Below are 11,399 nucleotides of genomic sequence, written 5' to 3' on the forward strand. Positions count from 1 at the left end.
GGGAGTTGAAGTCCACAAGTCTTCTAATACTCTGTATTAGAGTATTCTATAATTCTGTAAATCTTACAGAGGCGTGCCTACACTGTGAGGTAAATATTTAAAAAGCGTGTAAACAACAAAATGTCAGAGTGTTTCTGAAAGATGACTGGATTCAGTGGGGAGATGCACGAAAGCAGCCACGGGACAACAGACTCACCGGCCTCACCCACTGATAGGAAAGCACCCGACTGCGGAGAAACATAAAAACGAAACCGAAAGGGAAATCTGCGTGATCCGAAAAATAAAAACAGACCACGCAGTAAACAAGAGTGAAAGTGAGTGAGCCCGACCTCTAAGGAGGATCGATTCCCAGCTGTGGGACTTTAATGCCTTTTGATTCGCCGGCAAGTATTTTAACCTTTTTACTTTAATTATTAAATTACTACTACTCCTAGCTACTAGTTTAAGCGTTCACGAGGTGTATGGCCATTGTAATGCGGAATTAGAGATAGGCAAGATGACTCTTTAATTCTTCTCGGTTATTTTGCAAATAGTCTTGCATATTTGGCAGCCCCCTGCCTCCGACGCTTCCCGATTAGGGCAAGAGAACGGAGGCCCTGCGGGTTTTCCAATTGACTTGGCTTCAACGGCGGGCACCCTAAACGAAAGCAAAGCGGTCTTACGCCCCTTTCCCTTCCTTTTCGTACTAAGTCAGAAGATTTCGAACGAGGTCTTTCACCCAGCCTTCCTAATGCTCCGCGGATGGGATGGATTGCGCGTTGCCTGCGATTCTGAATATGTTCATCAGACTTTCCAAACAGTAGATTTGTTTTTCTCTTAATGCCTATGACTAAAGTTGCCTTTTTAAGGCAAACTTAATTCACCCATACATCTTATCCACAACCCAAAGGGCATTCTTTGCCTACTGGATTTAAAGGAAAAGGGTGTAATGTTGTATTACAGGGTGTAAATATTGTACACATGCTTATTTTACTTTGCAAAGGAAGCATGTTTAGTCAATATCCAAATATGAGAGCCATAGAAGAAAGCCAATGATTGTTATGATTTGCTTCAGCTGCTCCTGGTGTAAGGGGCATATTGCCTATGAAACTGGAGGTAATATATAACTAAATATTGCTAGAACTATTATCTAGGAACTTGTATAATTACCACTTTAAAACATTTTCATACTGTCAACCATTAGTAAGTATTGTAGTGAATTCCATTTTTTCCAGGCATCTTCTGAGAAAGCATATTTTGTTGTTGTGAATTTTCTACTGTTTATTATTACAATCTTCATAATGTGCTAGACTTGTTTTCTTAATCCCCAGCATATCAACTGACTACAGACTATGATGGTTAAAATTCAAAATAGGACTATGAGTAACACCAGTTTAGGTTATTTGTAATATCAGATTATGAAATATGAGGGAGAATACCTATTTGTTTCTCCTTAACATGCATAATTTTATAACACTGTTCCTTTTCTGTTTTTACTGTTCCTCCCCTTTAAAAAAATTATCTCCAACAGGCTAATATTTCTTACCAGGTTTAGAAAAGGAATTGAAAAAAAAAGACTCCAACATTACATTTGAAATCTTCTGTTAACATAGTTAACCTATTTAACTTGGTCTTTGAAAGATCTGTTGGAAGCATGTACAAGCAAATTAAAAGCATTCAAGTTCATTCCATTTCTACAGTATGAAATTCTTTTTTATCATTTACAAATTATAACTTTTGAAAGTCTCAATAGCTGCATTCAAACATTTCCAGGAGGAGCTGCATCCAAACATTTCCAGGAGTGATATATGATATATGATATATATATTTACCAACTGTAGATTGTAAACCATCACATATGGCTTGATATTGTGTGAACTAGGCAAATTGTAATTTTAAAAAAAACACTGTTGATAGTAGAAACATGGTTAGAATAAGGTTGTTATAACATTGTATAGAACTGGTCCCTAAGACAGTTGGGAAGTATTTGACAAAGTGGAGATATAGTTCCTAGAAGCCAACCTGACTGTTTATTTTCTTCTGCTAGGTATTCAGGTGAAAAATGCAGCTGAAGATCCAAGAAACCATTGTTGAATTCATTAAAGGGTTCAGAGAGACAATCCACAGTTCCTTCCTCTTGTACCTGAGTCATTTCTCCCTTGCCATTGGTTATAATGCTTTGCTATTTTATGCCCTTGTCTGGGAAGCTGGGAATATCGTCAACCTTCCCACCAAAAGAATTGGCTTCTACAATTTCTGTTTGGGGAATCAGGCGGCACAACTGGACTGCCTCATGATCGAAGAAATAGAGAAGCTGGTAATCAGCAAGGTTGCACTGGTGCTATCAAGATTCTGTGTATACATCAGCCCGGTTTTGTGTCTCTTCAGTGCCAATACAATCATGCAGCAGGCCCTGTGTTTCAAAGACAGAGATGGGTGGAAAGTGGCTCAGATTCTTCTGTCTATTAGCAGTGTGAGTTTGCCTGTTGGTCTCCTTTTGTTTACCTTTCCCAGTCAGAAATGGATTACAGTCTCTGAACTCAGTGAGGGATTTGCAGCCCTAGTTGGAGCTTACATTTTACTTCTCTTCCACCTGCTCATAATTACCCTCTATCTTGCAAAGTACAAAGACACTCTTCATAAGAGACCTTTCACTGCTGTCTAGAGCCTTCCGTAAGTTTTTGTTCAATTGACACATTGAACTGCAAAATAGACTACAAGAATTGGCCATGCAACACTGCTGTCTAGCAGTTCAGTGCACTGCACTCTGTTTGTTTATGGTTCAATGAACTGTGTGTGAATCTAGAAAACTGAGTTCAATAAATCTTAGTTGGATAACTTCTGTGACAAATGTGAGGCAGCATCTGAATGTAACACGCATACTGTAATGAGTTGAATGGCGGAATCAGTGCAAAAGCACCTTCCAAGGTCTGAATATGTTGAATTCAGAGAATGTTTTCCAACGTAAGTGAACTGGAAGGGAGGTAACACTCTTAACACATACACTTAATGCATAGCTTCCCCTGTTTCAAAGGCTGGAAGATCAACTAAGCTCTCTCAAGAGGAACCACACTTAGATTTAAGAATGTATGAAGTTTGAGGAAAGGATTAAGGTAAAAAGGAGTAAAGCATTTGAAGAGTCATAAAATCCTCCCACAAATGGTTTTAGTCTCTTCTATTTTTGGAGCACAGTGCTTGCCATAGGAAGCATGGTATGGCCTGTAAACTGAGAGAGAGAGGGAGGGAGGGAAGAAGGAAGGGAGAGAGAGAGAGAGAATTTCCATTGCTGAAAAGGATTGTTAGTTGAAATCCTAGCACATAACAGAAGACATATTCAGTTTCCACAAATAATATAGGTATATCTCAATATTTTGTTATTGTACAAATAAAATGGTTGTAAAATTATCTACAAACCAATGCATTGCCGTTAATCCTAAAATGGGAAGTTTTGCTTTCTCCAGCGTTCTAATTGCATATGAACAATGCTATTAATTAAAACTAAATTGCTTGTATTTTTATGTTAGTATATGGGAAGCCCATCAATCAACTTTTTGATGGAAACCAAGTAATTTGTAAAGTAAATAAAACGATTTCAATTAATAGATGTGTCAGAGTTGCATTTGTAAATAGCAATAGGTCTTAGACTTATATACCACTTCACAGTGCTTTACAGCCATCTCTGGTTTACAGAGTCAGCATATTGCCCCCAACAATATGGGTCCTCATTTTACAGACCTTATAAGGATGGAAGGTTGGGTCAACCTTGAGCCTGGTGAGATTTGAACTGCCAAATTGCAGGAAGCCAGCAGTCAGCAGAAGTAGCCTGCAGTACTGCATTCAAACCACTGTGCCACTGCTGCAGCATGTCAAGGATGTTTTTTTTCTAAATAGCATTTTTATAGCTTTCCCTGTCTGATGGATATTAGCACAATACTTTTTAAAAAAAGAATATGTCCCTGATCTGTGGTTTAAAGCTACCACATGAGTAAGAAATGCACTGAGATCATTCCTCGGTTCTTAGTCATAACCCAGCTAATTGTCAAATAGTCTGAACATTAGTGGAGAAGAGACACCTATTTAAAGAATACATAATAGAACCTGATCCAAAAATACATGTCTCCAGGGTACTTGAGCACTTAGCAGATTTTTCCTATTATTGTATTATATTCTTGCATCATAGGAGTTTAATCATAAATTAAAATACAGGTAATTCTCATTTACTGACCACTCATTCACCTACTATTCAAAGCACTATTGCGATGGTGCTAAAAGAGGGGCAATTACAACCGGTCCTCAGAGTTCTGGCTGTCACAATGCCTCCATGATCACAATTCAGGTGCTTAGCAGCCAGCTTGCACTTAACAATGGTTGTAAGAATCCCAGGGTCACATGATCACCATTTGCAACCAGCCCTGCCAGCTTCCCACAAGCAGCTAATGAGAAAGCCACCTGCCCAGGTTTTGTGGCTCCCGGTGTTTTCTGTAGGAAACTGGTCTCTCTCTCTCTCTCTGCCTCTTTCTCTCTTTTTCTCTCTCCCTCCCTCTCCTGTCTCCCCCACCCTCTCTCCCGTCTCTCTCATATGTCTCTCTCTCTCTCTCCTGTCTCATCTCATGTCTCCTCTCTCTCTCATCTGTCTCACTCTCTCGTCTCTCATCTCTCCCCCCCCCCTCTCTCGTGTGTGTGTGTCTTGAACCATTTCCAAAAATGGGAGGGTTGGTTGAGGTTTTTTTGCTGATGTTCTTTCTTCTTCTTTGGGTGCTTTTTACCATGATTTAAATCGAGCCCTTGTGATCTCCCAGGAGCCAAGGTGGCGCAGTGGTTAAATGCAGCACTGCAGGCTACTGCTAGATCAGCAGGTCAGCGGTTCAAATCTCACCGGCTCAGGGTTGACTCAGCCTTCCATCCTTCCGAGGTGGGTAAAATGAGGACCCAGATTGTTGGGGGCAATATGCTGACTCTCTGTAAACCGCTTAGAGAGGCCTGAAAGGCCTATGAAGCGGTATATAAGTCTACTGCTATTGCTATTGCTATTGCTATCTCTAAGCTGGAATACTGCAATGTGCTCTACATGGGGCTGCCCTTGAAGAGCACCCGGAGACTTCAGCTAGTACAGAACGCGGCCGCGCGAGTGATTGTGGGCGCACCTCGGTTCGCCCACATAACACCTATCCTCCGCGAGCTGCGCTAGCTACCTGTAGATCTCCGGGTGCAATTCAAGGTCTTACTTACCACCCATAAAGCGCTCCATGGTAGTGGATCTGACTATCTGAGAGACCGCCTCCTGCCAATAACCTCCCTGCGTCCCATCAGATCGCATAGAGCGGGCCTCCTCCGTATTCCATCCGCCAGTCAGTGCCGACTGGCGACCACCCAGAGGAGAGCCTTCTCAGTTGCTGCTCCGACGCTATGGAACAATCTCCCCGTGGAGATTCGTACCCTGACCACAGTCCAGGCCTTCCGTACAGCCCTCAAGATCTGGCTAGCCCGTCAGGCCTGGGGATAAATTCTCTTGCCCCTCCCGAATGCTGAGTGAATGTTGTGTTTTAGTACTTTTTAGTTATTTCACATTTTTTTTCTGTATTTTGTCTTTCACTCCCCCTTCCTTACTATTGTAAGCTGCCCTGAGTCCCCTCAGGGAAAAGGGCGGCCTATAAATGCTAAATAAAAAAAAAAAAAAAATCAAGAATCACTTCAGGTTCCCAGATAAATGAAGTTCTTTCATCCCTCTGCTATAGCTCCCTGTCAGCTGAACCCACCACTGGCTGCCCCTTTCCCTTCCCTCCCAGTCTGACCTGAGAAGGTAAGGGCAATGATGGGTGATGGAAATTCCCTCCATATTCTAGAGCAGAAGCGAACAGCCCCTGTATTTGCCTCATCTTACGGGTGCTTCTTCTGACCCTTGTTGGTGCTGCATGCACCTCGGTCGCTCAGCGAGGCGCACAACTTTCTCTCTGCCCTGAAACACTGGCCCGGCCAGGCTGCGGACAATGCTCCATGTCGTAATGGGCTCCAGGATGAGACACCATCTCCCCCATTGTGAAGTGCACTAAATTTAATTGTGCTGTGTAAACCGCTGTGAGAGCAGTGGGCAGGCCATAGGGACGGCGAGAGCAGCAGTGTTGGCTACAACTGGGCCAGGCCAATGTTTCAGGGCAGAGAGCAAGTCGCATGTCTCTCAGAGCGACCAAGGTGCATGCAGCACCAACAAAGGCTGAAAGAAGTGCCCGCGAGATGAGGCAAATACAGGGGTGCTTTGCTCCTGCTCTGGAATATGGAGCTAGTCTCCATCCCCTGCCATCACCCTTACCTTCTCAGGCTAGGCAAGGAGTGACGGGGAGGGGAGGGGCCAGCCAATGATGGGTTCAGCCGACAGGGAGCCACAGCAGGAGGTCGAGTCACATGTAGCTCTGGAGCTACAGGTTGCCGACATCCGCATTACGTCATTAGCATTCTTGAAACCTTTTTCTTCCAGAAATCTCATACTTTGTCGCATGTGCTCGAGACACCCCCTCCCTGTCACCAGGCCCCCTGTGCACCCTGCCCCATCCAGAAGAAGTCACCTTGGCCCTGCCACACTCACACCACAGCCGCCATTTGTTGAACTGTTGGCCTGTTTGCAAGTTATCTAGGATTTCCCAATGACTTTGTTGAAAACTGACAGTAAGTTGTGAGGGCCTGAATGACAGCAAAAGGGACTGTCAGAATTGCCATCACCAAGCGATGCAGTCATGTGATGTTGCCTTTTATGACTGCATTACTTTAGCGCTGGAAATTCCAGTCCTAATTACTGTTGTTAAGGAAGAAGTACCTGTTTACAAAATGTAACAGTGCTGAAGATTGGATATTTTGCTTCTGGGAGTCCAAAATTAGAAAAATAATTTTCTGAGTCAGGAATTAAGTCAGATACTTAAGGAAGCTGGAGGTGAACACTACTCTTTCTATGACTGGATTCACACAATTTGCTAAGCCAAAACATTTGCTTGTCTGTAAGCTGGTATAAACTTAGGCACATATACACTGAACTGCAAGTAAAAAACTGTAGCTCTTAATTTGTATGAAAATGGCCAGTGTAAAGAGAAGTAAGAACTACTTACATTTATTCTTTAAATACAAAATTCAAATCTTCAAAGTCAAGAAAAAAAAGTGCTTATCGAACCAGGGAACCCAGTGGGATATTCCTCCATTCTTCTCCCAATGCATCCCATTAAATCTCCAATTATAAAAGTAGTTTTCCAGAGTCCCTTCTCCTGATCAGTTATTTCATGAAATCCTGCCGTTGTGATTCTCCATTACTTCACCTCTGGTATATAAGCCACCACTACCCTAGCTGTATCTCCTATTTATCAACTTAAAAAAAACTAGATGTTGCTTATAAATGTTAAAATTATGTAAAGAAAATCTCCCTGACATATTTTAAGGAGTCATCATCTTCCTCCAGTTTGGTCTCCTCACTGCTACTTGAAGAAGCTGACTGATCTGGAGGTGTGGATTGTACAGGAGAATCCTTGGCAATGTTGACAGCAGTCCTTGGAAGGTGACCATCTATCGATTCCTGTTGACGCTCTTGAACCTTATCTTCTGATGAAATCAAGTCACCTTCTATAGCCTTGCAATTCTAAAAAGGAAGCAATCATATTTTCTTTCATTTTAGGATCAAGACCAAGTTTCTCTCTCTGCCATCTAAATCAGGATAAGTGAGGCTCGATGCCTAGTAGAATATCTACAATCATGCCTGGTTGATAAACTTATAAATAATTCTCTGTGGTCAAAAGAAATGTGCCCAAATGTCCTTGAACTTATAGGTGAGTTTGATCACCTAGTACAATTGGCTGTACTTAGGCCCAATTCTTTTTTACAATTCTCAGAGAAGAAGATATTCTGGCAAAAATTAAACTGAAGAGCTGCAGCCTCCATAACTGCAGGTAATCAATCATATGGAAAAAGGAAGAAGTTGCCACCTGGGCAACATCTTTACATTGCTCACCTCAGCTAAAATACAAAGAGCCATGTCGACCAACTCAGCTTCATTCATACAATACACAGTTTCAGTCCTATAAAAGAAAATCATATTGTAAAGTAATGTACAGTAAGAAGGAAGATCAACCCTCCCTTCAGTAAATATCAATTTATAGACAATCAGCAGATATCAGAAAATGCACATTAAGTCTTGTCAAATTCTCTGTAGCCTTATTCAGTATATCTATCTATTTCAGTATAACTATATATTTTTAGCCCTGGTGTCAGGAAAAATAGCAAAGACCAATTCATACATCAATCATTTTTTTTAAAAAAATTACGGTCAAAGACCAGCATATAGTATTACAAAATTTGGTGGCATTCAAAGAAACTATTTCATACAATTGATAACAGCAGTTGTAGATAAGAGATCAGTACTTCTCAGGTATTTTATTAGGTGAGGTGCAGTGATGGGTTTCAAATTTTTTTAGAACTTCTGTAGGTGTGGCCTGCTTTGTGGGAGTGGCTTGCCGGCCATGTAACCGGGTGGGAATGGCTTGCCAACCATGTGACCGAGTGGGAGTGGCTTGCCAGCCATGTGACCGGGTGCGAGTGGCTTGCCAGCCATGTGATTGGATGGGCGTGACCAACTTGTAAAATATGGTGAAACTCACTTAACAACTCTTGCTTAGCAACCAAAATGTTGGCTCAGAAACTCTGACATTTGAAGCACCCAAGTCTTAAAGCTGTCAAGTTACAAGACCCTTGTACCCCTAACCCTTTAGGGAAAAAAAACCCAGGGGTGTTCAAACTTGACAGCTTTAAGACCTGTGGACTTCAACTCCCAGAATTCCTCCTCTCGCTCTTCATCTTGATGATGTGTGGACGGGTGGGGGGAGGGAGCTGGAACCGGTTCTAAACGGCACTGTAGATTTGTGGAACCTCTTCTATAGAAGAGGTTAGAACTGGCAGGAACCCACCTCTGGTGAGGTGTTACAAAGTGAATCAGTGAATCCTCATAGAAGATACAGTATAGCAGGACATGAGCTGTAATTCCAATGGCCCCTTGTCCACTGGGGCAACCATCTCGAATATTTCAAAGTTCTTTCCTATATCTCAAACAGCTTTTCACCATGATCTGCCTTTATTTTTGTGTAACCTGTCTCCCACAATTTCTGGACTGTATAACAAAATTGTGGCTGTTGTTTATTTTTAGTTTCCTACTCTTCAAACTGTAGAGGGAAAGCTTTTTAACATTTAATCCTAATGTAACCTCAACTGAATCTGAAATATAGTTTCTCACAACCAAACTATTTATGTAACCACTAAGAGTCCACACTGATTGGATGTCCCCTAGCCTATCAATAGCTCTACACACACAAGATAAGAGTTTAGCTATTTGGGATGACATATTCTGTAAACAGTAAAAATATAGTAAATACCTTTTTAATTAGTCACAAACTGATTCCATGGACTATATTGGATGTGTGTGACTATTTAAGGGTATAGAAACAGAAAGATAAAGCTGAAATCAAGAAATGTGATAGTTCTACAATTATGGAGAAAATCTATTTATGTAACCACTAAGAGTCCACACTGATTGGATGTCCCCTAGCCTATCAATAGCTCTACACACACATCACACAACACACACACACACACACAAACACAAAAAACCCTCATCCCAATTTGGCCTTTGGGAGTAAAAAAGGAAGTTTAGAACAACCCATTCTTCTCTGATTTTTAAGAAACAGGTAGGCACCATACCTTGCTAAAGCTGTCTTTTTTCTTCTCTTTGACCTCATTTTTGTACATTCTTCTGGTTCAGCTACATTCTTGGTCATCCATGCTGGGAGGATCCTCTTCTTTGCTGCCTCAGGGGAGCCCATTTCTGTTAATTAAAAAAGAACAACAACAATTTGTGCAACAAGAACACTTGAAATTAAACTTTGGCAACTGAATTAAGGGTTCCATGCAGCCTATTGTTCCTCTCCAAGACAATGTTTACACATCTCAGCCATTTGGTACTAACCATAGGCAATAACTGAACTGGCAGCAAACAAAGGAATTGAAACTACTTTTGGTGCATCAATCAAAAAACATACTGGCTCATCTTTGCCATAGCTGGTCAGCTAACACTTTATTTTATAAATATTCTAATAAATAAATAAAACTATGCAATTACACTCCGAGATTGTGGGAGAAAATTAAGTATCACCCACTCCATCTTGTGTCCCTCATTTCAATAACTTGAAGGTACAAGCACATATGTAGAAAAAGTAACAGATGGAGCTAGACAGTTTTAAATATTCTAAACAAAGGACAAGCACTGAAGGTTTTTACGTTGCTTTAATTTGCTTCCGCTCAGCCCCTCCCTCCCACCCCCAATGTTCATCCTTGGACCAAAAGATCTACAAAAGGTTTTCTGCTTCTGGCTTCTTCTACACAAGCAGCTCCTGAGCCTCTTGAATTAAGAGTTAAGGAGGCAATCTTTACCCTATAACTCCTTACCTGTAACAATCTGAATTTAGGGATTTATAGACACTTGTGGGTCATTCAATTCCTAAATCGGGCCAAATCCACCCAGTGTTGGAACTTGTCCAATAATAAGGACCTCTCCACTATCTCCCATGGTATTATGCTGCAAGTCTAAATAGAAAGAAAACAAAACAAAACAAAACAAAGAAAAAGAGTGGGAGTTCTGGATGAGAACCAACATTAGATTTTTCAGGCATCGAATATTTCAGAGATTTATCGACATCACTAATCACAACAGGCAATTTTACTCGTTTGCATTATCTATTTGGAGCCATAACGACCAGGCACAAGAATAAAATTAACAGATTAACAGAGTTGAAGGCACCTTGTAGGTCATCTAGTCCACCCCCCAAGCAGGAGACTCTACACGATTTCTGATGGAAATATAAAGGCAGGCACGAATACTGTTGTGCACTAAATTCACTCTACTCCATGATGACGCTTATTCTCAAACCACTTCACAAGACTTCAGGCTGAATTCAATCGCTCCTACTTCCTCGTACGAGAAACTATGCAGTTACTCTTTTAAATATCCGAAGCTAGGAGGATCCGTAAAACCAATAAACCCGTTTTTAAAACAAAGAAAAAGACCACGGGGGCGTTTACTCGCCCTGCGAATCAAGATGCTTCGCGTCGCTCGCCGATGCCCACCTTGGAAAGCCGGAGTAAGTGCGGGGGCTTTCCTGGAAAAGTGCTCATAGAAAAAAAAAGGGGGGGGAACCACCTTCACCCAGCATACCTCTAAGCACAAAGCAACGGCATAAACAACCACTTTCTGCTGTCAGGCGGGGGGAGGGAGAGGGGGCGGAGAGCGAGATGAGCAGCGGCGGGAACGAGGATTTACTCCGTCACGTGAGTTGCACACCAGGAGCTTCTTGAATTTCAAGGAGGCAACCGGAAGCAGAATGAGACCTGTGTTGCGTAGA

The 11,399-nt window shown here is 41.8% G+C and overlaps 2 protein-coding genes across 4 annotated transcripts; one reads left to right on the forward strand and one right to left on the reverse strand.

Moving 5' to 3' along the window:
- Positions 1-86: 86 nt before the first annotated feature.
- Positions 87-3,575, forward strand: TMEM140 (transmembrane protein 140). The gene is made up of 2 exons (XM_087723285.1): positions 87-383; positions 2,027-3,575. Exon 2 carries the CDS (start codon positions 2,042-2,044, stop codon positions 2,642-2,644), a length of 603 nt encoding a protein of 200 aa, XP_087579411.1. The 5' UTR covers positions 87-383; positions 2,027-2,041; the 3' UTR covers positions 2,645-3,575.
- A 3,474-nt stretch (positions 3,576-7,049) lies between these two features.
- Positions 7,050-11,371, reverse strand: CYREN (cell cycle regulator of NHEJ). 3 transcript variants are annotated; one of them, XM_014070517.2, is made up of 5 exons: positions 11,213-11,371; positions 10,447-10,584; positions 9,703-9,826; positions 7,964-8,030; positions 7,050-7,594 (listed from the first exon to the last, which is right to left on the reverse strand). In XM_014070517.2, exons 3-5 carry the CDS (start codon positions 9,822-9,824, stop codon positions 7,364-7,366), a joined length of 420 nt encoding a protein of 139 aa, XP_013925992.2. In that variant the 5' UTR covers positions 9,825-9,826; positions 10,447-10,584; positions 11,213-11,371; the 3' UTR covers positions 7,050-7,363. The 3 variants fall into 3 exon arrangements, with proteins under 3 accessions (XP_013925992.2, XP_013925993.2, XP_087579412.1); XM_014070518.2 differs by having other exon boundaries at positions 11,125-11,317; XM_087723286.1 differs by lacking the exon at positions 11,213-11,371 and adding an exon at positions 10,799-11,047.
- Between the last annotated feature and the right edge of the window lie 28 nt (positions 11,372-11,399).

This window comes from Thamnophis sirtalis, unplaced genomic scaffold, assembly GCF_051295495.1.
Source record: "Thamnophis sirtalis isolate CommonGarterSnake01/CBP01778 unplaced genomic scaffold, rThaSir2_p1.2 scaffold_9, whole genome shotgun sequence".
Lineage (NCBI taxonomy): Eukaryota > Metazoa > Chordata > Lepidosauria > Squamata > Natricidae > Thamnophis > Thamnophis sirtalis.

Excerpts from the sequence above, each read along its gene's own strand:
- TMEM140 (XM_087723285.1), top strand. The coding sequence starts at position 2,042 with ATGCAGCTGAAGATCCAAGAAACCATTGTTGAATTCATTAAAGGGTTC.
- CYREN (XM_014070517.2), bottom strand. The coding sequence starts at position 9,824 with ATGGGCTCCCCTGAGGCAGCAAAGAAGAGGATCCTCCCAGCATGGATG. Across the intron at positions 8,031-9,702 it reads AAAAAGACAGCTTTAGCAAG|GACTGAAACTGTGTATTGTA; the intron begins GTATGGTGCCTA and ends TTTCTTTTATAG. Across the intron at positions 7,595-7,963 it reads CTCTTTGTATTTTAGCTGAG|AATTGCAAGGCTATAGAAGG; the intron begins GTGAGCAATGTA and ends CTTCCTTTTTAG.